Source organism: Perissodus microlepis, chromosome 16, assembly GCF_051167445.1.
Source record: "Perissodus microlepis isolate ML-2025 ecotype Zambia chromosome 16, ASM5116744v1, whole genome shotgun sequence".
NCBI lineage: Eukaryota > Metazoa > Chordata > Actinopteri > Cichliformes > Cichlidae > Perissodus > Perissodus microlepis.
In genome coordinates this window covers 18,369,148-18,394,187 of record NC_140476.1, presented here as the reverse complement: position 1 = coordinate 18,394,187, position 25,040 = coordinate 18,369,148, and the positions used below count along the sequence as shown (strand labels likewise).

The following is a 25,040-nucleotide window of genomic DNA, read 5'->3' as shown; positions in this document are numbered from 1 at the left end:
TCATCAGTATGTCTTTGGACTTGATAGTTCAAAGACATACTGATGATTGGTCTGCAGGATGTCTGGAAAATACTGAAACCTCTCCAAATTATTGAGGTTAAAAACTCCATTCCAGTCAGCCACCACCTCTGCACTGAAACATTTAGTGTGTAATACTGTGGTAATCACCGTTTATATGAAACAGTAAGATGTTCTCTTATATTGTGATTTGTCATTCGCTGTCACACCATTATGTAAGATGCTCGTTATAGTTTCATAATTAGCATCAAATTGAAAATGATGTGAATATATCCAAGTATTGCACGATTGTAACATTCTAAGGACGTTTATATAACACATAACTTTGTCAAAACAGGTTTTTCCCCCTTATTTTTAGTCTTTATTAAGCCAGGACAGTGTCTCAACTGTTATAATTGCTGGTTTGATAACAGCCAGAGACATAAATGCTGTTAGCATTGTGTCAGGAAGAACATCTGGTGCAAAACCCTGGAGGCTCAAACATGTGGAGTTACCTGCTGTGCCAACGTAAGTCACTCTTATTGAGTTGGACATGGAGGAAGACAGGAAAGCTGGGATGACACACAGTAAATGGGTAACCTACTCCATCTGGTGAGCTACACCAGCACACGGAGATAGTTTTACAAATGCAAAATAGACAACTAGAGGTTTGCAGTCAGTGTAAAACCTTACCAACTGGAATTTCCCCATAACCAATAATATTGGGCAAGCCTGTAACTTTAGAATCACAGCTCCATAAACTGTATTTTTAAATCTATTTGATCCATAATTCATATGCCTCTGGGCCACATCAGGTTATTGAGAAATAAATATGCATTACTGTCTCCCCTGCAGAGTTAAGGCTCCACAACAATTTCCTTCAATACAAACACGCCAAAACATGTAACTTCAAAGCTGTACAGCCAAATAAATAAATAAATACAGCACTCAATTTTAATGTTTAATTTATTCAATTTTATTTTTGCTAAATTAAAACCTGACCTGGTCTTTTAAACATTCAAAATAACTTAAACATTTAGCACTGTGGAAAAGGAGAAGACAATGGCCAGTTGTAAAAACTTTCAGTGAACAACTGCAAAGAAAGGCTAATTTCCCTTGAACACCAAAAATAGCAAAACCAGAGCTTATTTCCCTGTTATACACAAAGCACATTCAGTAACTTAACAGTAGAACTCTTAGCATAACTTATTATGAATTTTTACCATGAATTTTTGTCACATTCTCTTGAGTCAGAGAGACCCGTTTACAGCTGTACTACAGATTTAAGTTAACCAGTTATGCAAATGAACAATATTACTCATTAAGATTATTCAAAAGGGAACCTGCCTATTGGTGCAAAAGTTAAATAATCGTCACAGGAACAATCATTATTATTTTATGCATGCTTTATATAAAAAACGTAGTTGGTAACTTTACGTTGGTTTCCATTATTATAATTAATGGCAATTGTTTTTAGTCATAAAGCAAGCAGAAGATGTTAATGGGACAGTCTCATGTGAATTGCTCAGAAAGAAGAATTTTCCAATTATTTGTAATTATTTTCCATAAACAGTTAAGTACCATCATATCAGATACCAAAAAAAAAGACAGTTGTAAATAACATCCCTTTGTTTTCCAGTGAAATTAAAAAGCAAAATCTCAAAACATTTCCTTTTTTTTCCTAGTTCACAATACATCGTCATCAGTGATTCTGCCCGTTTTACATATTCAGCTTGCATGGTTGGTTCATGAAAGGCTTTCTAGCTCTCCATGGAGTCGAGGAACTCTTCTTCTGCGATGTTCTCCAGCCTCATCAGGACTGCATGTGAACTGGCGGGTGGGTAGTCTGCAACAGGGAAGTAGGTTGCGGGATCGCTGGAGGTGGGAGGGCTCTGGAAGGAATGAAAAAGGGTGCGAAGGAAAGGCAACAGCTGGGTGATGGAGGAGAGGGAGCGCTGAGGGAGGAGGGGGAACTCCAAATGCTCAGTAGAAGTTTCCTCACTCAGCTCGTCCAGTGTCTGAAATCATGCAACAGGGCAGCATAATCAGAGTGAGATGACTGAACATTACAAATAGCTTATATTAAACTATATTTTAAATTAAAATAGAGATAACATAAGAAGTTTAAGGTAAACCTCCTCCCTGACATTTTCACTTTGATTGTGTGATTTTGATTTTCAACTCTGAGAAAGTAATACACTAAATGTGAGACACTTTTAACTCCTGATATGTATTCCTCTTACAACTGTGCCTTTCATGTTGTGTGTTATCTAACACAGCTCTCTATTTGAACTTTGTTCCTGATAAAAACTCCAATTCAAGAGTTACTCTGGCATCTGCACTCAAGACAGAACATCAAACGCCATCTAGGTGACCAAGCCCTTTGTCATTCACGCATATGCGTCACTGGCTAAAAAAGCGTTACTGGTCTGTTGAAAAAAAAAGCTACAAAGCAGGCCTGATATTTGTTAGCAAAGCTACAGAATGTGGTGGTGCTGCTTCTGGAGTATAAAGACGCTCCGTCAAGAAGCTGATGCCCACCATCTGTTCATTAATGATGTTTAACAATGTGCTGCTGCTTGTGCTTTTACACTTTTCCACTCGAAATCATGTTGTACAAACAGCATTTACATCCAAGTTTGAGAGTTTTGAGACTGTGTGCTTATTCAAGAAACACAAGAGACATTTCTGAATGGTTATTATGAAAATTATGGAAAAGTGGAGGTGTGAAAGACCACAAATATTTGAACTGTGAGGCAGTGATTGTGACCTGGTTTATGACTCGTTAAGCAGGGATTACACGTTATCCGTTACGGTTTGCAAGGGTTCCACTATGACATAAATTTCATCATCAGATGTGTGACCGTCTGTGTGCCTGCCTATTTTTTGTGTATTTACATTACAATGCACCAACTATGCATGCACCACAGACGCTGGACTTCAAAGAAGTATAACAGGAATTACCACTCGCCTGTCCATGTCTGCAACAGAGTATACATGGTGCATTCCTGAATAAGTCGAATGTCGGAAACTTTTTGTGGAACACACCCTCAACTTGGATTTCCCTCTTAGAAAGTCAGAGCAGACCAAAATACCCTGAGAACGTAAACAGCAGTAAAACTGTAAACTTTTATTCTGTAGTGCCAATGTTGTGTATTTTTGACTCACTCAATAAGCTATATGCAGAACACTAATCAGGCTCTATTTATGAATGTGATTTTTAAGCATACACACACACACACACAAAATAAAAATGCTGTGTTGGTAGTGATACCTGCATGGTTCCACCCTCCCAGAAACCAAAACAAATCCTGTTTTTCTCTAGCTAGTTTCAGGAACATGCTAACGCAGAATGCAACATAATGCGGGCTTAAGCAGGCCTGCCTTCCTTGCATGCTGGAGGAAGATGATCATCTTGTCCCATTTTTTCTCCATTCTAGTGACCCTAATTATGAGTGTTTGACTCCAAAAAGTTCAAAACACTTGAATTTGGGGAAACATTGACTGTTCTTACCCCATAGCGTTGCTGTATTCCTTCTAGTACTCTCACAATGTGTGGTATGCATTCCTGTTCACCTTCTATCAGTGTATTTTCTGGACCACTGTAGCGGTTTACATCCACCTCAGGGACAAATGCCCAGCGATACCTGTGTGATGAACAGATAATCATGCAAATGAGTCAAAAACAGACAAAATTAATAATTATTAGTCAATCTCACAAAATATCTAAGCATGCTTTAAAGCCCCTTTGACCCCATTTCCTCTCTTACATCTGAAAGAGTGGTATCCGCTCTGGGGGAAAAGCCAGCGAGGTGTCCAGAAACTTGCAGGCTGACAGGTACATGTCCAACTCTGCCTGAGAGAAATTAACCTGTCCATTTCTGTCAAGGGTTCCACGCACCACTTTAGCCAGTCTTGGTGATTTACAAGAAGAAAAGAAAAGTTTTTAGACACTCAAAAAGATGGAATGAAACAGGAATTTGTCAATAAAACAATTAACCCACTTTGAGTTGTCTTTGTCCACCTGCAGAGCCTTCTCCAGACGTGTAAAAGTGCGAATCTGAAAAACAGAGACAGACAGGAAATAGATGCTAAACACAGTTTGCTCCATGTATTAATCCACGTTCTTAGAGAAATTAATTATTACCAGTTCTGTAACCATTATGGGCCAAAGAGATGTCAGGTGCTGGGTGGAAATCCGCAACAAGAAAACGCGAAACATCAGGAACATCTGGGCTGAAACAGCAGGGCTGGGGTTCATACGTAAAGTCTCTGTGAGACGCTCTAGAAGGAAGAGAAAGAACAAAACAGTTTTATGCTTCTTTTTTGAGTCAGTTTGAGCTAGATCACCTTTAAATTTGCAAAAATATCCAGTAACAGCAGCTAACCTTGAATGAGGGGCAAATAGAGGTGGTACTGGTCCAGTTCTCCGCTGAACATTGCAAATGCCTGGCGTTTCAGCAGCATGGGTTTCTGGTCAGCGTTAGCAAACAGTTTCAGGGAGCTACTCTGCATGCCTGCAGTACAATGAAATGGAGATTTATAACAGCGCTCATTTAAATTGGTAAACTACATTATTAAAAGTGACACTGCGACTGTTCTGTTCAAATTCTTTTTGTGTCTGCACATCATTCTGAATCCTGGAGTGTCCTCTTTTATCACACAAAAGCTTCACTTTTATACTTTCAGTGTCTTTCCAGAATTAAAACATCTCCTGGAGTCTGTACTCACTCATGAGGTCTTTAAACATGGTCTTCTCATGAGTCAGCAGGTGGTCAATAATGGATTTCCAACTACAGAAAACACAGAACAGGCAAGCAGCAGACATTAGAGGCTGGTGATGTCAAAGTTATATGTGTAATATAATTTCAAACTTGTAACAGATTCACATGAAATTAAAATAAGGGAAAAGTTTGTTTTTTTAATTAATCCAACTTTTTTTTATGTTCTTTGAATTAGATGCAATAAAAAGTACATAGCTGTTGTATGATACTAATGGGGCATCTTAAGGTGAAAGTAAATACTTTTGTGTATTAGAAATTGACATCCAACACACAAATATTACTAACCTTTGTACACAAGAGGCATCCATTGTGAAGAAGAGGGGGTCCATGAAAAGCTCAAAGACCTCTTTCTTCCAGGCCCTTTTGGTATAGGCATACCCACTCAGACTGCTAAGAAGTTGTGCACCCGCCTCAAAGCTGGGCATGTTGTAGGCACTACAGGAGAAAAAGTTAAAGTTAAAGGATTCCATTAAGCCCTATGAGACCAAAGGTGTTAAGATTATCCAAGTTACCTGTGGTTCTTCAGGTAGGGGAAAACATAATACATGAGACGTGAGATGAGAGGAACAGCTTTCTCCTTCTCGTCACTGCGATACACCATGTCCAGAAGCGGTGCCAAGATCTGGTTAGAAAGTGTGTTAAATAGTGCCTGAAGCGCAGACAAACCATGAATCCATTTATTTAATAACAAATAAAAATCCCACCTCAGCCAGAAGTACAAGAGCCTGCACGCTGTAAACTGAGGGAGCAGAAGAGGAGACCATGGTGCTAGCTTGAGCTGCTGACTCTGTCAAGGACAGAAAGAACAGCAAGATAGTTTGTTAGTTGTAATAAGAGGTGTGTGGGTGCTGTGGCCACTACGTCTGACCATGTTAGTGCTTTGAATGGCAAAGGAATGTTACAACAGTATTCAAGTAAAAAATGAAGTAGACAAGAACCCTCAAGCAATGATTCGCTATCATGGACCCCAGCCCGTAATGTGAAAGAAAAACGAACACCTGGGTCATTAAAACATGGCCAGATGATGCTCTCCTCTAATTACAGGACTGTTCTGATTGGACAGACTGGTACAACTTTGAACAGCAAGGTTTTCCGTTTTCCGGAAAACCTTGGATGAAGAGTGAATTACAGGGTCTGATCAGAACTCTGTACAGCACTGCAAGAGCAAACCCGAAGAGGGGCATCAAACAGGCCAAGGAGGCCTACAGGAGGGGGAGAGAGGGCCTGGAGAGGTACCAGAACTCTCAATAACTACAAAGGCCAGAGCCCCCAAACCTCCGACACCAGAGGACCTCAAAACCTTCTTTGCTTGGTTTGAACGGCCTGTAGACAAATGATTATACACCAACCCACCCAATTTCGTTGTACATGTGCAAGGACAATAAAGGGCTATTCTTCTTCTAAATGAAAACAAACAGAGATGTTGGGTAAGTTTGATACAAAAGGAAGGGTGTGGTCCTGGTACTGAACTTTAGATAACTTATCTACAACTGAAAAAAAGTGCTCTTTGAAAGACTGTTGACAGGGTGTAGCCCTCCCGTAGCCCTGAACTGGATATAGACTGATAATAAAATACCCATATAACATTTACTGTATGTCTGCACTGCTCCCATAGATATTGAATGATGATGCCATTTGAGTTTAAATGATTACTCAGTTTAATAAAAGCGGAAAATTATAATAGGCCCCCCTTTAACTCAAAGAAATACACCCATTCAGGCAGAAAGCTGGGCTTGGGATTCAAGGACATTCAGATGCGAAATGCAACAAATAAAAGAAATTAATAAATTGTGAACACAACAGTCTCAAGCTTATTTTATGGCGGTTAGCAATCTCTGCTAGGTCCAACATGACTGAGGCCTGCATTTATACCCATGTCTTAACTTTCCTCAAGCAACAGGCAAATGGCCGTATCACAGTCAAGGTGACACATGCATGAATTTGTCAAAGAAAGTTACCACAATGGTCGCCATCCCCGTCACCGTCATCTGGCTCATCAGCTTCCGGGCACACTTGAGGTTGAACTTTGACCTCAAGGCTACGGCTGAGCCAGCTAGTCTGCTCCAGAGATGACCCTGCAATCCCACCTACTGCTTCAAGGATCCTCTGAGTCACCTCCTGTGCAACAATTTAATAATTAAACACTTGCACCTGCTTACTGAGTCAATCCACTGCTTTCACTTACATTAGCACACAGCATCTCACCTGCAGATCTCTAGTATCCTTCTTATTGTCCAGGTTAGGGAGCCTGTTGACAAAGTCATTCAGGATTCTGCAAGAGAGAATCTGTTACTAAACATCAAATCCTCCCAACTGACACAAACAAGTTAAATATGAACAAGATTTAATACATCGAAGCATCTACATCAGTTTCTGTGGCAGAATTAATAATCCTACTTTTCAAAAGATGTTCTAAATACTACTGGTAGTCAAGTTAAGATGAGAACTGACCCCAGCAGTAAGAAATGTCCAGGGGGGGCCAGGTTGAGCTGAACAGACTCCCGTAACAGACTGAGGAGAGGTGCAATGTTTTCCTGCAGAGCCTGAGCTGAAATACTATGTAGGGAAGAAGAGATGGTTTCAAAATGGGATTATTTTTAGAGCATTTTTCTGATCTATATAAAGCCTTGGTTTGTGCTTGAATTATGTTCTTGCTCATACCTCTGGATATAGGTAAAGCTGAACTGCAACATGGGGATATCGACCAGTGTCGACTTCTAATGGAGAGAAAAATGGGAAAGAAAAAAAATTCAAGAAATGTACAAATTACAAATCTTAAATGTCTTTCCATGCACCTGTGTTTTTGTACCTGTTCTCCTTTGATCTGATGTGGTTTTTTCACCACCTCTTTGACCAAATGTAGGACAGTGTCTGTGTGCAAAGTGCTCAGTGATTTCACCATCTCCACGATGGTCTGACGAGACTCACTGGCTACGGGCAAAACCTGAAGGAGAATAGAGTGTGAAGCTGCCACCGAGCGACTCGGATATGAACGCCCTTTCATCGTTTCCACGCGCACTGTAGGTCTTACTTTGTTTTTGTGCCTCCTTTTACTCTTCCTGTTGCTCCACACGACTCCAAGTGACGCCATTACCTGAACGCCATACTGACCAGTTAGAGGGAGCAGGAACTCCAGTATCCGCTGCCGCAAGACCTAGAAATGGCAACATTGTGTCTGGATGAGTTCATGACTTCTTCAACAACACATGTGGCATTAATAATGACTGCGATGATGCAGTCTACGGTTAACATAGTTCCAACACTGCGAACGAAACTCCCCACTTTTCGACTTTTATAAACAGCAAATACACACCTTGGTCGTTCTGAAATAAACAGAGGTAGAAGTGTGTCTGCTGCTCTGGCCAGAGTCCGATGCGCGCCGCTGAAACTCTTCCCTCATGACCACGCCCCATAACAATGCCATGCTACTGAGCATCTGTGGCAGCGCCTCAATCACAGCGTTGCGTGCGTTACGGACATCCACAGGGTCGCAGGCTACGAGGGACTGACGGAAAGCCAGAGAGGAAATAAAATGAGCATTAAGTGGTTGTAGATGTAAGAAGTACATACTGTATCTGTGTTTATGTAAGTGCTCTATTTTTTACCCTTTTGTTGTCCAGTAGACAATAGTGTGTAATGGTGGTCAGACCCTCCAACAGAGTCAGTGGGTAATCAGGGGCAATGTTCTCCTTCCTACTACTCAGACTGGTAAAAAGTCAGAAGAAAGAAAGAAAATGTTGCATTAAATGTACAACTAATATTCAAAATCCCATTCTAGGAATTCCTATTTTCATATCCTGTTAAATCCTGTGTATTTAGGTTACCTCTGGTTTGTCTTCCCTCCATCATGCTCATAGAGCTTGACGAGCTCGTCCAGGTTTCTGCAGATCTGACTGATGAGCGGAGTGACAATGATGCCTAATGAACGTCCCAAGTATGGCAGAGAGGAGCAAAGCAGCGACACCCAGTGGGGGTGCATGGCATAGCCGTATTGGGGCTGCAGAGCCCTGGCTGCAGCAGAAACAAACATGCCTTGGGCTGTGATCGGGTGGCTTTGGACGTACTGGGCTGCTTTGATAGACTGTTGGAAAAGGACTGCAGTCTGCCACTCGCGAGCAAGGGGGGTGCTGGCAGGTGATGATTCACGAGTCTCCCCTGGTTGGCCAGGTGTCCCGCCCGGCCCAGCTGTTGAGGCAGCTCTACCTGACCACACATGGTATTCCAGGACTATTAGAGCCTGGAGAAGGTTGAGCAATTCCATCTGTAAGGGGTATTGTTCCTGTCCACCTCCTGCCCCGAAATTCACCAGACTTTCCTCCGACAGGCCTCCCTGCTCCTCTAGCAGCTCCACACCTTTAGATTGTCCCTTGTCTGTCCCCCTCTGGCTAATGTACATAGATGCAGAAAGTGTAAGCAGAGCATACTGCTGCACTTTACAACCAGAGAGGAGTCTGCGGATGGACTCCACATCGGACGCATCCTGTCCTCGCGCTGTGCAGCAGAGCTGGTTCACAATGCGGGTCAACACCGCCACGCTTTTCACCTGAACCTCTCTGTTCCCCTGCAGGTCAAGGGGACTCAGGCTCAGATAGGAAGGGTAATGAGAGCGAAGGAATTGCAGACACAATGAAACCAGCAGTTCAATGAGCAGGGACGGGGGTGCGGAAGGAGTGGAGGAGGGGGAAAGGAGGCAGCCGTAGAAGTTCTTGCCATCTTGGGCCTGTTGGTGACGCTGCAGAAGGTTAGACACCAGGTTTAAATGTGCAGCGGAGCTCGTGTCGAGCGAGGTGAAGGATAGAGCATCCACCAGAGGGCACTCAGCACTGCTCCTCATCAAACTGTCCAGCAGCCCCAAGCCTTGGAGGAGATGGCGCCAACCACCCGCCACAGGGTACAGCAGCACGTGGCGGAACAGGGAGTCGATGGCTTCTCTCTTTTCACGTTCCTGTTTTAACAGGCGAGACTTGGCCATGGCTTCCAGCTCCAAGTCCTCCTCATCTTCACTTGACAGTGAATCAGATGCCTGCGTGTGCCCAGACTCAACCCTCCGCAGCCCGTTGACCATGCCTCCTTCCTCAATGCTGGGATATGCAGTCGAGCTTGAGCTGGTGTTATCTGTGGATACCTGAGCACCGCTGGTGTCAGCTGACTCAGTGTGTTCACTTTCAGCCTCCTCCTCGTCCTCTTCCTCTCCTTCTTCCGTCTCTTCACTCTCGCTCCTGGATGCCACTAAGCTGTCCGGTGGTTTTGCAGGATCTGGGCCGCTGTCCAACTCTGCCCACAAGGACTCTCGGTCCACAATGTTCAGGACATTTAAGGTGGTGACTTCTGTTGCCATTGTGTCCGCTGATCCTGAGGTTTTGCTTGAGCTTCGACTTCTACTGTTTAAAATCTTCAGGTTACCTTAAAAACGATGGACGTGTTAGCTCAGCATAAATGAACAGGACCAAAAGCATAAGACCAACTAAAAGGTTTCATTTCATCGCCAAAACAACACGTGCTGAAAAACGCACTTACCAGCAGTAACATTCTGTTTGATGCTCTGAATGGAGCAGCGCTGAGTGGAGGGATGCAGCAGCAACAACAGAATAGGCTCCAGGATCCGGATGACATCACTGAGGGACAGAGCCCGGACCAGCCAGCACTGAGCTGCTGCACTTATTGAGCCATCGGTACAGCTCAGACTGTCCACCACCACACACAGAGATCTAAGAGACAGGAAGAAACACGCATTTCAAAATCTTAGTAAGCAAACCTTTTGTTTCAAAGGGGCAGCAAATCAGAGGAAAGGGAACCAAGTGAGTGCAACCAAGTATAAGTTAAATAAGGAAAATTTTGAACTATCGATCATCTAAAGCTGCTCTAGTAGACTTCCAGAATAAAAGCATGGAGCTTCACATGAACATAATAGGTCCTCTTTAGGAAGCCACCAGCAACTGTTACTCAAACAGTTTCTCATTGTCATCAACTGCAAGCCTCTATTTTTAAATTGAGTAAATTTTAATGATTATTTTATTCATTTGGCACACAACCATACTAAAAACTGCAGGAGCACTTGAACAACAATGTATTTTACACATAAGAATGCAAGAATGTTAAAAAAAAAAAAATCAACATCAACACCCACATGACTCACAGCAAACTTAGGAAATCCAAATCAAGGATCCCAAACTGTACAGCTTTCCCACCTGATACCACACTCTACTATTTTACATCCTGTTGCATTACATATTCACATTAGGCAGCTGTCAGTGGCTGTGTAAACATTCTCTGTGGGAAAAACTAAAGTGCCAGTGTTCAAGCTGATCGTTCAAAGCGGCATTTACATGCTGTTTAACTGCTACCTTGCTGATGCCAAAGAGTGTCAGGTTAATCCACTTTTGAACTAGCACCTATTTCCAGACCATTTATAACCAAACCATCCACTATTTCTGTCCGATGTACTAACCGGTCAAAAGAACGACTGAGGGACATGGTCCTGTTGGTCTGGATCTCCCGGGTGAGGTGCCACAGCAATGTGAAGCGATGTAGTGCTTCCAGCCTTACTGCCTGAGGAAAGCAAACATACAAAACTTTCACTTATTTGCTCAACTTGTCACATCGTCCATCGCGCGCATTTGCATGATGAGCTAGTTAAACTGAAACATGTCATAAAGAGATAAAAATGTAAATATGTGAAGGAAAAAAAATGCAGCGAAGCAGGTCCGCAGGCACAGATACCTTGTCCTTGTGCAGCAGCGCCTGGCAGATGATGTCCTCACAGATGGATGCTGATGGAGCCAAACAGTGCAGCCTGCAGAACAGTTCCACACAGGAAATGTGCTGCTCTCGCCTCTCCGTGTCCAGCTGACTCCACAGCACCCGAGACACCCTCTGAGTAAAAACGAGCAAAAAGAATCCAAAAATACATGATAACAAGAAAAAAGAAGAAGAAGAAATCACAAACCAAAAAGACCAAATTCATCTCAAACGTGCTGATGATATGGTGATTAGACTGAATTTCATTCAAAGATTCGATGAGGGTAGCTCCTTGAATTATCTGTTGATTACAGATAGTTAGCACAGTTTTGTCTTTTGTAATGAGTTCAAGTTATATCCGTTTCAGTTTTATTTTTAGTCTTAATTCTTATTGTACGGAAGACATATGTCAGAGGCAAATCCGTACGAGTATATACATTTAAAAACCACGTAATTGTTTTGAAAGCAGTTGACTCTCAGTCTTGTACACATTCAAAGCCTCAATAAACACATCCATCAGTGCATCATCGGGCAAGCAGTAATTATGCAGTGTGATAGAAATTAATACATTTCTGTGATACTGCTGAGATCCATGACAGTGAATTGCCTCACAGTTTAAAAAAAAGGAGGTTGATAAGAACCTGGCTTAGAGAAACAAGAAACAGAGCACAGAAAACTCGAGTACCTGGGACTCTAACATAAGAAAGAAATACAGCCTGCAGTGTTGACAAGTAATGAAAACAGAAATGGACTGGCATTCATAATGAACCTTTCTAGTCACTCAGCTTTAGACTACAAGCTACCCATACATTCACACAGTGCTTTATTATATGCACTTCTACCTCACATCCATAGCTAGTTTGACTCAATGACCCAACAGCCTAACAAGCATGTCTTTGGACTGCAAGAGGATGCCAGCATACACAGGAAACCCACACAGGCACAGGAAAAGCTCTTGTTGACCAAAGTACTTGCACCTAGAAGCTTCTTGCTACAGTACTGACCCTGCAACACCACTCTGTACTGGGCAGTCTGGCTACTGGCTTGCATTTAGGCAGCTTAGAAACAAATGAACACATGTAATTTATTATTAGTTTATCCAATTATCTCATTCAAATCCAGCAGATTTCTTGAAGGCAGTTTATTCTCTTAACTCTAAGTTTTCCTTCACATTTCCTCGTCTTACCACAGCTGCCCTTACAGAGATCTTGGTAGCTAATAATAAACACTTTGCATCAACTTGAAAGATGTTGGTGTAGCTTAAAAACACATGCAAATTAATAAAATAATAATAATAATTATTAATTAATTCAATCTTATCTTACTAAACCTTACATTGTTTTATTTGACTCACGGCATGGATTTGGAATACATTTCATTACTTTTGCGATTTTATTTATTTATAATTTTGTCTTTTTAATTGTTTAATAACACTTTTACTGCTGAGGATCTTTCATCTGTTTCTCTACTGTCTTATAATGTAAATCAGCCCATTTAAGTTAGAACAAGATTCGAATGAATGAAAACCTAACCTGATAGAAGTCGGTGCCCTCCTCTATGGTGCGTAGCAGGGCAGGGTAGATGGGTGGCACAGTGACCATCTGCAGCCGCCCACTCAGTGGGTTAGACTCAGAGCTCTGGTAGCGTCTCTGCTTGTCCTGAATAACCAGTGCTAAGGATTGGGAGTGGTTGATCAGTTCCAGTAGGGAAGCCACTGCAGTGTGCTGGATGTTGTAGTCTCTGGACAGGCAGCACAGCGTCATTAAGGACCTCAGCCACACTGGGAGGCTGTCCACATGATAACCTGATGAAAAAGAAGAGTTGTTAGTCACTTATCCCTCTTTGTAGGATAAATGACAGCGGTATTAACACACACATCTATGAGCTGACCTGTGTGACCAAACATATCTGTGTGGAAAGCTAGAGTCTCCTCTTCACTTAGGTAAATGGGGAAGGTAGTGCACTCCAGCAGAAGGTGGCAGGTGGCGATGAAGGCCTGTCGACAGGCCTCAGAGATCTCTGCCTTGCTGCGGGGCATATAACCAGCTGACCAGTCCAGGTGCCCTGAATGCCCGTGATCCCTTTTCTTCTCAGCAGAGGCTGCTGAGACCCGGGTGTCAGAAGAGGAACGGGATTTACGTTTATTTGGCGTGAACAGCTCCGTCAGTTTGTCTTTGATTTCACGCCCGCCCACATTCACCAACAAAGACTTCTGATCTACAGAGGAAGCACGTAGGTCAGGATCAGGCTCTTCAATTGGTCCCCTGACATCCTCCACTTGCACCAACAAGTATCTGCGAATATTTAGAAATCACAGTTAATAAAAGCGGCCCGTGATGATCATTTAGACTACAACCGGCTCAGATGTTCACCTTGTGGTTATGAAGGCCAGGATGTCCTGCAGACAGTGGGCCATGGTGTCTATACTGCCCCCCCTTCTCCACACTCCTTCGCCTTCTTTGAAAACTCCATTCTCCTCAGTCCCCATCGTGACCCCTGGTGGCAGGTGCTGCTCTGAGGGTGAGGCGCTGATGCCTAATCCGCTGTCCTCAGACCTGAGTGTTGGGAAAGCACCGTTTGCTGTCTCTGCCTCAACGCCTCCATCTCTGTTTATCTCTTCATCCTCGTGATTCCCGTCGGCCTGACCGGGGGAGCCGCTTTTCTCTCCTTCATTCTCTTTATCCTAGACAGAGTATTACTGACATGATGAGGTACAGTCAAACTTCACGGGGTGTAATTTTTAAAGAGACACGACATCTTGGATGCCAAACCTGAGTCTCTGCGCATTCCTCTTTCAGTGACTGTAACTCCGTCTCCTCTGCCTGCGCCCCTGCCTCAACATCCATGTAAGCCACAGGCATCTGGATCTTACTGAGGACCTTGAAGCACGCGCGCAGTCCCTGTGTGACGTCTTCCAGGCAAACAGGATCAATGTGACTGCACAGGGTTCGCAGCATGGTGCCCAGCATCTCAGGAAGATAATGTGACTGGATGTCTGCATGGAGCTCCTGTTGCAAAGAAGAAACATGATGATTGTGCTGTTTATGAATGGGTGTATGCGTGAGACTGACTTGCGATTGCTTTTTCTGTGACTTTCTGGCAAATAATCCAATCAGTTCTAAAATACCGACTGGCTGATGCTGACTCTGATCTAAAATGCAGATCACATCTCCCTGAGCTGTTGACGACAGCCTTCACAGAGATAGATCAGCAGTGATGTGCAGATGTTTGTGCCATTTACCAGAGGAAGAACATCAAGCAGGAAAATGATGAGGTTGGACATCTCTGAGACGGAGGGAGCGGGATGACTGCGGTCCTGTTCAGGAGGCGTTGGTGGGTCATCCTTGTTGCTAGAGTAGAGCGAGAAACAACGATCCTTGTAAGGTGATGTTTGACAGCAAACAAGAAATCTTCACATACTTCACATATAATGTTGGCACTTGTTATTTGTTTGACTCAGCCTTTAGCTTTTTAGAATTTCCCATGCAAGAATTCGGTGTCATCCTCGTACCTGAGAGAGGCGCAGAAGCGTCGAGTCATGTACTCCCAGAGATATTCGCTGTTCATGGAACTCACGAGCATGTTCACCGTCTTTATGATTTCTGATGCATTCTTATTCTCTTTTATCTTACTGTGGAGGGAAAACACAAGAAAGCATGTTTTTGGATTCATCTCGGCGTTTGAAGTTTTGTCACATGCTCTTTAATCAGCAGTGAACATGCAGTTATGCGTTTTACCATTTACTGCTCTTACCTAGCTAGCTGGTTGCCTGAGAGTCCTGAGCTGGTGATGGTTTCCTCTCCCAGCATTTCTCGACAGTAGCTGTAGAAAGCTCGGACCACCTCCAACAACACACGGCTCAAGACAGGCGGACCTGAGGAGAAATATGACTATTATCAAATAAGTGGTTGATAAAGTAATTCAGAATTTTGACGTTTTTGTGTACTGCACACATGCTGCTTACCTATCTCCGGTTTATCGAGCAGGCTGATAATGATGCGAAAGGGCCTGAGGTAACTAGTCACATTTTCCGGGTCACTATTCACATCCTTCTGTTTGAGGATGTTAATCAGAGCCTGAAGTCAGAGACATAAACAAATGAGACTTAGAGAAACATGTGACAAACATCTATTGATGCACACTTTAAACAAGTGTACCTCACCTGTTTAAGTCATGTGAGAAAAAGCAGACGCTTTACCGATGCATACCATTCTTTGATGAAGAGCACATATTTTATTGCTACTTAGTGAGAGGTTTGAACAACATGTGACCTGCAAATCAAGTCATGTCAGAGATACACCGCAGTATCTCTTACTCTTATTCTGTAACCCCTCGTTTCACTATATCTCATTTTCATTCTCAATGAGATATGAACTGATCTTTTTCATTTGAAATTAAATAAGTTACACTGCTTAATATTCTCAGTATCCTTCTTTAGCTCCATTCCTCTTGAGAACACATGGGATGCAGTGAAAGATGCGACAAATGTGTAAATGCTATTTTTACTTCTAAGTATTCACCGTCTCACAAACCACAGCATGAGCAGGTGTGCCACTTAGCTTCAATATTTGTAAAAAATGTAAAATAATCTTAAAATGCACAACCAGAAAAAAACAAAAAGGCCACTACAATGCAATCCTACTTGTCAGACTAAGAAAACGGTCTGTTTAGATGATGGACTCCTGCCTGCCTTTCAGTGGTGAAAACTCCAACACAGTTTCAGTCTCAGTTGTAACACTGACCTCAGCTGAAGTTTAGTACTGTAGTAGTCTGTTGCTTTGGGAAAGAGGTCTGGTGATCAATCTACTGTCACAGAACCTTAAGTGCTTGCTAAATTTTTTTTTATGATGAATCGTATTTTATTTATTTAAGTATTATTATTATTATTATTATTATTATCATCCACATTGTTAATTAATATCATTAATTTGTTCCAATGGAAGATAAAAATAAGCACAGGCAAGTACATGTACATGAATGTGCAAAAGTCTTGAGTCACCCCCATTTCTTGATATTTTGCTTTGACTGTAAAAGCAATTCCCAAGAACTATTTAAAACAGTGATGAAAAAAAAACAACTGCCTTTTAAGCTCATTGTACACAGTCAATTTTTGTCCTTTATATTTTACTATATTTCCATGTATGGTTGCACATGCTTCAATAAATCACTGCACCTACATCTCATTTTCCTACCAAAATATAAAGAAGTGAGGGGTGGCTCAAGATTTTATTAGTACTATACATCAGGCTAAGGGGAAATCACACCCGAGTGAGACCTTCAACACATGCAAAAAACAACTTTGCTCCAAGTTTCACTACAGGAATCTCTGCGGTGTACCAGCAGAAGCAATTTGAAACTACTAAACCTCCATAAAACAGTCAACCAGCCACTCGTACTCATTTTTACTTCCTTCTCATGAGCAACTTCCTCTCATTTATGGTCATTTTACAGTTTTGGTAAATACACTACACATCTGCTTTAATGCAGTTAGTTAAACAGAAGTTATGTGGAGGACTGCTTGCAATCATTTTTAGAAGACTCCATAAAAAACTGTTTAACACAAGATCTAGCAGGCCAGTCAGTGATGGTTAGATGTAATTTGTGATATGTTTGAAACATCCACATCACCTGTTTCTTTTTGTTTACCCCCAACCTTTAGGTTAAGAAAACCAGCTACTGGATTAAGAAACATATATTTGATGTTTAAACTAAAAAGCAAACATGCATACAATATGTTTTTGTGTATTCTTGATGTTTTTTTTCTCTGCCTATTTGCTATTAAATACATTAGCTACCTTCACAAGGAAATCCCTGGAGTAGGTGCTGAAGTAAAATGCTGTATGCTCCTCCATGGTGGTGGAGAGCTCGGGATGTGGAGCCACCATTCCTCCTTTTATATCTGTCCCTGGAAACGACACACATATATAGATGAGAAGTGTAAGTGAACCAGACAATTTTGCCAAACGGTGGTACGTATGAATTTTCACTCTGGTATATTCTGATGACAAGGACCTAGAAGCCAGGCGTAGAGGCGTCTGTTGAGGGACATGTCTCTTCTGAGCAGCGTGAGTGAGGCTGCAGAGACGACTGTGATCATGTCTTCAAAGCTCAAAGCAATGGTGCGCTCTGCTGGGTTCTAGCCAACAACAGGAAGATGCACAGTTAGCCGAGTAACAAACAAAAAAAGTCCTAATACTATAACAGTATTACCATAAACATGATACATGTGTTTTGGTATAGTCTGTCTTTGATTTGAGAGTCTGAAAAGTCGAAAGGGTGCAATTCACGCTGCCCCCCCACCCCCTCCCCACCCCAAACTGCCCAACCCCAAATCTAATATATTTGTTTTTGCCTTACATTTGTGTTGATCATGAAAACATTCATTGATTGTAATTCTTGAAATTTTCAGCCAATGCTGGATCATGAGCACAAAGAGCATCATGATTTACAGTTTAACTCAATTATTTCAACTTAATTATTTGGAAGGAAAAATAAAGCACTAAAATGCCAACATCTGATGGACTTTTTCCACAAGTGAACGGAGAATGAATACGACACAGACGCGTGCTTGCTGTGTTTAGATAACTGGATTAACTGACCGTCTCACCAGACTGTTAAGCACTGGTGCACAAAATGCTGTGATAATGAATAGAAACAAGACTGGTTATAAACAAATTGTTTTCTTTGGACATAAAACTGGAAACGGGTCTTAGATTAGGATAATAAATGCACTTAGTTTGCTTAGTGTTAAAGATATAAAGTAAAAAAAAACAAAAGAAAACACAAGGAGTGCCTACCAGGCATGTTGCAAATGGGAAAAAGTAGAGCAGGATTTCAAGTGTGTTCCTCTGCACCAAGGCATTTGAATCTTGCAGAGATAGACAAAGTGACTTCACCTGTAGACAGAACGAAGTTCAGACATTCGATAGCATGAATTGTAAAAAATAAAAGGGAAGAAAAGTGACATGAATTGTACCCACAAGTAAGGATTTCATGTGCAGAGGCACTCACCACTACGCGCTGATCGTAGCCTAGCATGTACGCTTGTTGGCTCAGTGAGGCCATTCGGTCAAAATGTGTGACTATAAAGACGGACGCAGGCAGCCGCACCATAGGGGTGACCAGCATGCTCCCCCACAGGGCACCATAGAAGACCTGCTGACCCACGAGCAGTGACAACTTGACCAGCAGAGCATCGGTCCTTGACAGCAGAAGGGCACAAAGTGGAGATGACTCAGTGACACGCACAAAGCAACACGTACAATTATAAATCTATATTTCTACTTTGCCGTCAGTGATGTCACGTCAGTGTTGTTGTCAGTGCTGACCAATGATATCCACTGACTGAGTATAGAAAGAATGATTAGTCAGGACACGGTCCTGTGGAGCCCAGTGACTCACAACATAATTTTCACTTGTGAAACTTTTGCCGCAAGTTAAGTCCTGAATAATGTTTGACTGTTTTTCCTGTCTACATCCAGTGCTGTGTACATTAGTGCAAAACAAACAATAAAAAAGGCATTTATGGTTAGACTAAAGCTGAAATGTTGACAATGCATGTCTGAGTGAGCAAACAGAAAAACGGTAAAGTGAGGACTCGCTCTACTGCATTAGGTCAGCTGAGAAGCAAACGTGTTATGAAGGCATGCATAAACAGCAAACTTGAATTACTTAATTTTTATATTGTTTTGTGTTTTTTTGAAGTGCCATCCTTGCGCACACCACTTTCAGCATTCCTGCCATTTTTGGATCAGTACCTAAAGATTTATTTATTTGTTTTTCATGACCCGTGCTGGATTTGGTCCACTGTATCGGGACGGTGACCACGTTCAGCCTGAATCTCACGTTGCAGAAAAGGAGAGGGTCACAGGTATCCATATAAAATTGTGAGGGACTGTGGTTAGTGATGATTGTGTTGGTGCAGCCAGAAAACTGTGAACAGGATGCAGGATGGATGAATTGCAAATTTGTTCCTAAAGAGGGATCAGACTGGAACTTCCAGGCAGTGATCCAAATGTAGCAGGAGCGCTGGGAGCGGTGATCAGCTGCACATGGAGGCAAATTTCTAAGGCACAACAACCAAACTTAAATCATATATGGGGTTCTTTTTCATTTTTTCAAAACTGTATAATTGTAAAATATTTGATAGCATCTCATAAAGAATTCCAGAATTATACTAAAGCCCCTCCCTTATTCACAGGGCTCGCCACGGCGGCCAGATCTGGATGGTTTGCTTGTCAGATGCATGCTGTTCCATTTTAAAAGCAAAATGTGTAGTACAACAAACACCAAGAAAAACCCTGAAAATGCAAATGTCTTTGTTCCTTCAGAGGTGCAACTTTCATCTTTGGATTTGGTGAACTTGTAGGTATTAACAGCATACGTGGAATTCAGTCATAATAAACTGTCTTTTTATGCTACGTACCTGTCATAGACCTCCAGTCCTTCTTCCAGGCCTGGTAGGAGACCTGTTATGAAAGCCTGAAGACTGGGCAGCAAAGCCTTCTGCAGCGGGAGATAGTAACGCTCATACAGCGTCAGCAGGACGGGCTTTACTGCCATGGCTGCGTGGGCCAAAAGTGGGAACAATCCTGAACTAAAAAGCACAAAAACACACAGGCTCAAGTAAACTTATGAACTCTTTGTTTTTCTTTAAGCATCAAAGGTTTGGTTTTTCTACCTGTAAATGAACAGATCCTTGGCTAGCCATTTTGTTCCAATGATTTTGAAAATGACCTCATAGGTCTCCAGAGCCTTGAGGTGTACACCGCTGGGCAGGGCCGGGTGTAAACACTGAGCCAGACGCTTCCCTATGATCAGCCTCTTGGGCAGGAGGGAGTATCGCAGATTAGTCTGTAGGGCCTGTTTCAAATGCAGAGAAAATAATAAGAAAACTCTTTAGATGACGGCGAACACCGTTAAGAGGAAATGTGAGAACCTGTCAAAACACAACGACTAAACTAAACCCCCACACAGATTACACTTCAGTGCTTAAAGTCATTTACAGTTTTAAATCAATCAGATAAATTTCTCCCTCGCATTCCAACTGTTCGACATCAGCACACAGACACTCCAAAGTCAACATCTTGCTGTACTGAAAAAAAGGACAGTAGCTCATTTATTACTAGTTATAAAGCTGTTAAACACATAGGGAGAGTTTTTATGTGGGAAATGAGAACTAATGCATAACTATAAGGAACTGAAAGATAGGCAGCAGTGGTGAACCAAAAATGTCAACACCAGGAAGACATGAAAAAAAAAGAAGCTAAAAGCATGTCATCTCTGCACATTCAGACTGTACCTTATTGAGCTTTCCCAGGGACGAGATGAGATCTGCCCACTCACTCGAAGACTCGAAGTTTCGCAGCGCTTTCTCGATGACTGCCGCATAGCTACGATAGCGGTAGTCATTCTGAAGTTCCAACTCCTCAGGATCCATGATACTTTAGTCTGATCCCAGCATCATCAGCATAATATCTCTGGTAAAAATGGCAAATGAGAGTTTTTGAGGGAAAAAACTAAAAAAACAAAAAACAAAAAAAACAGTAGCAGCATAAATGTGTGTGAAACCTGCTGGATGTCCTCAGCCTCTGAGGCTTGTTTATTCCAAATAAAATTATCCAATTAGCTCTGTTCACTGACATACACGGGCTCTGAGGCAACGGAGACAAATGCCCTCATTCATGACTGCTCGGTGTTTGGCTGTCTGACCTGTCTCTCAGTCTGAGGAGGAGGACTCTTTCTAACACGAACTGTGCAGCCCTGCGAGCACAGCCGCAGAAAAACAAGCAAAGAGCTGAGCTTAAAAACACACAAAGAGATGCACTTTGCATCTCTCTTGTCTACAGGAAAATTTAGAACAGTATTAATTGATTTTTGGGCCTCTGGGAAGCAAAAAAAAAAATAAAAAAATGGGGCAACATTGCAGCTCGCTTAGCTTTTAGATACAGCAGAGAAAACTTGCTAGCAAACAGTGGCCTGCAGACACAAAGGAAGATTAAGATTTTTTTTTTTTAAAGAGTTTGATTTTGGACCACCTGTTGATTAAATACACTGAAACTGTGTTTCAGTTTCCACCAACTTTTGAGGGAAATGTCTGGCCCTTAGGTTGATTAATGCTCCACCGGTAAAGCCCAGTTATTACCTGCTTTGTTTTTGCGGTAAAGACAGTGGCTTGTGAATACGTGTGCATATTATGTGTTCAAATATAGCTAAACAAAGGGATGGGTGGGGGAGCAGGAAGGCAGGATTAGAGAAGCACGGGCATCTGGACTCCCTGTGGCTGATCTAAGAGGGCTTTACCACTGTAAACACCGTCCCGAGCACATGCTCAGGACGACACTTCATTCACGGGGAAAATCACATGCCATTTGGCAGATTTATAACCTAGAAAAATTTAGGAATTGATTGAAAGAATTCAAATCTAATAAAAGACAAAATGTTAAAGCCTACCAATACAACTCTGCCTAGGACACCAGTGAAAAATAGACAAACCCAGCTCTAGACTGAGTGAGGATGTGAAAGAGTTGAGGTTATTTCATGTCCAGAGGAGGCGGTGATCAACTGAGACCTTGCTTTTTCTTATCGCCCTGACAACGAGCCTACTCATTTATGTCCTATGTAATTGACGTTTGTTTTTGGTCTATATCTTTTGACTTATTTCAGCCACCCTACTAAGTCCTGATGTACTAAATAGAGGATTGATATCTCAATGGCTTCTTTTAGCTCCAAAGAGGAAGGAAATCACAGAAAACGTTCAATGGGAAGATTCCCCTTTCCTCGGTTCTCAGGAGGATATGGGCATATTATATTTTGGCTTTTCTTCACTTCATTTTGATCAGTGAAGTGTTTTACACGTTGTTGGACAACAGAGTCTTCACTGTGTTAGGCTATTAAATAAACCCACTGCCCCATATTTGAATTTAATTTCTGAAAATAAAGAATAAAAACTTTTTAAAGGCTCTTCTTTGAACATTTAGCAAATTTAAAAAGAAAAAAGTACACACAACAGACAAAACAGAAAAACACTGGCCTCTCCACAAAGCTGTGTAGGCTAACTGGCTGGTAGATTTGAAAAATGAGTAAACATTATCCTACATATACAATTATTGGTGTCATCCTTAAGTTTTGGCCTTCCAAAGAAACCTGGTTGGTGATTTTTACAATTAGTTTGATAAAGCTAAAAATGCATTTCTTTTTTAAACAGCAAAAAACAAACAAAACCCAAATCTTTCAATTGAACCTTTTTTGGTCTCTTTAAAAATACTCTTGGATGAATCTGGTGAATTCATCTATCCATCCATGCTCCTCATCTTATCCGATTCAGGGTTGCACGGTGGGGAACCAGCGGTGGGCAATTCATTTTCCAAGATGCCGCATGAGAAACTGGGTATATGAGCTCACCTTATCAGTGTGGCCCTCCACAATAGTCCCAGTTTCTCATGAAGCCCCTTCGCAAAATTGGTCCTGATAGATCACCACTCAGCCACAGGGCTAACACAGAGACAGACAACCATTCTGTTGTCCATATTCACATCTGCAGCTAATTTAGAGTCATCAGTTAGCCTAACATAAGAGTGTTTGGACTGTGGAGGATACATGCAGGCACAGAGAGAACATGCAAACACAAACCAGCGTCCACATATTATTGTGTACTGTAATTTGGGAACAGTGACAAAAATATGTGGAATGGAGTATTAAAAAGACTGAAGGCACTGCAGCCATTTTCTGTGCTTCTCGTCTGAGCTTTTTATGGTCTTCAATGTTTGTTTGTTTTTTAAACTCTTCCTCTTCTGTGTGAACTTTGCTGTCACTCTGTTTCGTGTTCAAACTTTTCAAATAACTGTAATTCAACCTGTTCATTAGATCATCTTGGTGGATTGGAATGCAGGAATGCACTGTCCTTGCGCATTCCCACAATTCCCTCCCTCTGCATAGCTAAAACACTATGCAAAGTGCCCCCAGCATAGAATCTTACATTAGTCGAATGTCATGCAAAAAGTGGTGACACGTTTTAAATACATAAAGTGTCCTGCAGTGGTGCCAGGTTTGCTAAATGACCTCAGACATCGTCATTTCTGTAGTGCGGATTCATACTGCTGGTCATAAAAACATCATTGTGCACATCTGTGACAAGAAAATACAGGCCGATCATGTATTAATCTTAAAAAAAAAGGTCACATCTTCTTTTTGTGTGTGTGTTTTTTTTTAACTGTAATGTGCATTGAATATTAAAGAAGAGCCGGTTCAAAAATACCCAGAGCATCCATGCACGAGTGTGTATGTGTGATCAATGACACGTGCATGTGACACATGTTAGATCTGTTCACAAAGAGTTTTATTGACCTATGGACCAGCACCACGGCAACTATGAGGTTAGACAGTCTTTCATCAAGGCTTACTTGCAAAACCAGCACTGTTTGTAAAATCCAGGCTTTCATCCCTGTCATGGGTGGATTGGACTGATGATATGTTTCAAAGTGGGGGGTTTTCTCCCCACTAACAGAACTTATATAGAAGGGTTTCAATTAGAAGACAAATAACTCTAAACACTTTGACCAGTTTAACGTGTTTTTAGTCATACTTCTGCCTGAAAATACTCTGTGTGTGTGTCTGTGTATATGTGTGTGTGTTTGTGTAGCGACTGGGGGAAAAAAAAGCATTCTGGAGAATTACAAGTGACAGCTTGATAACCAAATTGTGCAGGCCGGGCAGAACAAAGTTTAAATTCTCACTTCCTCATTGTAAGTATCGGCAAAAACAGCAAGTGTGATAAACACGTGCATTTCTACAGAAACAGGAGTGTGTGTGCTTTGAGGGTGGACGCACGCTCCAAGGCACACAACAAGCCCCGTCAGCTGACTAACACCACCACCAACACGGCCACAGCAGGCTTTAACGTGACGGTGCTGGCGCATATGATGATGATGAAAGAGGCTGTGGATGCAGCATGAAATGTGGCCAAATAACAGTTGGCTGCAGCAGCCTTTAGCCTGTAAGTACACTGTAGCATTAGAGCCTACAGATTATGTAACAGCACGACTTCAGACCAAAACCTGCATGATACTATCACTACCTTACAGGCTAGGAAATATATTAAAGAGTAGTCAGACACGTTTTTTCCCCATAGGTAAGCAGATAAAAATCCTAAAAATAGAATTTTCCTATTTTTTCCTAACGTCACAGGAAAATCACATTTGTTTTCTTTGGTTAGGGTTTCTTTGGTTATAATAACAAAGCGCATAGTGTTAAAGCAAAGAACCCCGCCGCAAACAAAATCAGCTAGCTACGTGGTGCATGAATGACTCACCGACAGAAAAAGCAGCACGAGATGCACGGGGCCACGCTCGCTTCACAGCACTCAGACACGAGCGGCAGACAGTCCGGTCCTGATGGTGCATCCTCCAGGCAAAAGCCGCTCACAGGAAAAAAAAAGGATGTGTGTGTGTGAAAACAACCATACCCGGAGCACCAGGGCTGACTCTCGCAACGGGGCGGGGATCTCCTATGGCTGGTCAGCTG

General features: G+C 42.1%; 1 protein-coding gene across 1 annotated transcript; it reads right to left on the bottom strand.

The window, feature by feature from the left end:
- Nucleotides 1-949: 949 nt before the first annotated feature.
- Nucleotides 950-25,040, bottom strand: dop1b (DOP1 leucine zipper like protein B). Its single transcript, XM_084907974.1, has 38 exons — nt 24,829-25,040; nt 20,821-20,998; nt 20,200-20,381; nt 19,945-20,115; nt 18,531-18,720; nt 18,317-18,415; nt 17,532-17,655; nt 17,315-17,424; nt 15,484-15,595; nt 15,273-15,393; nt 15,031-15,150; nt 14,761-14,869; nt 14,291-14,527; nt 13,892-14,202; nt 13,410-13,813; nt 13,052-13,323; nt 11,502-11,654; nt 11,230-11,330; nt 10,299-10,489; nt 8,606-10,184; nt 8,387-8,486; nt 8,095-8,286; nt 7,813-7,935; nt 7,591-7,725; nt 7,443-7,498; nt 7,233-7,337; nt 6,987-7,053; nt 6,740-6,899; nt 5,486-5,568; nt 5,294-5,403; nt 5,067-5,216; nt 4,729-4,790; nt 4,386-4,514; nt 4,145-4,281; nt 4,002-4,057; nt 3,768-3,911; nt 3,512-3,644; nt 950-2,015 (listed from the first exon to the last, which is right to left on the bottom strand). Exons 2-38 carry the CDS (start codon nt 20,956-20,958, stop codon nt 1,758-1,760), a joined length of 6,924 nt encoding a protein of 2,307 aa, XP_084764100.1. The 5' UTR covers nt 20,959-20,998; nt 24,829-25,040; the 3' UTR covers nt 950-1,757.

Excerpts from the sequence above, each read along its gene's own strand:
- dop1b (XM_084907974.1), bottom strand. The coding sequence starts at position 20,958 with ATGGATCCTGAGGAGTTGGAACTTCAGAATGACTACCGCTATCGTAGC. Across the intron at positions 18,416-18,530 it reads GCTACGATCAGCGCGTAGTG|GTGAAGTCACTTTGTCTATC; the intron begins GTGAGTGCCTCT and ends TTCTGTCTACAG. Across the intron at positions 5,404-5,485 it reads CTCTTGTACTTCTGGCTGAG|ATCTTGGCACCGCTTCTGGA; the intron begins GTGGGATTTTTA and ends CTTTCTAACCAG.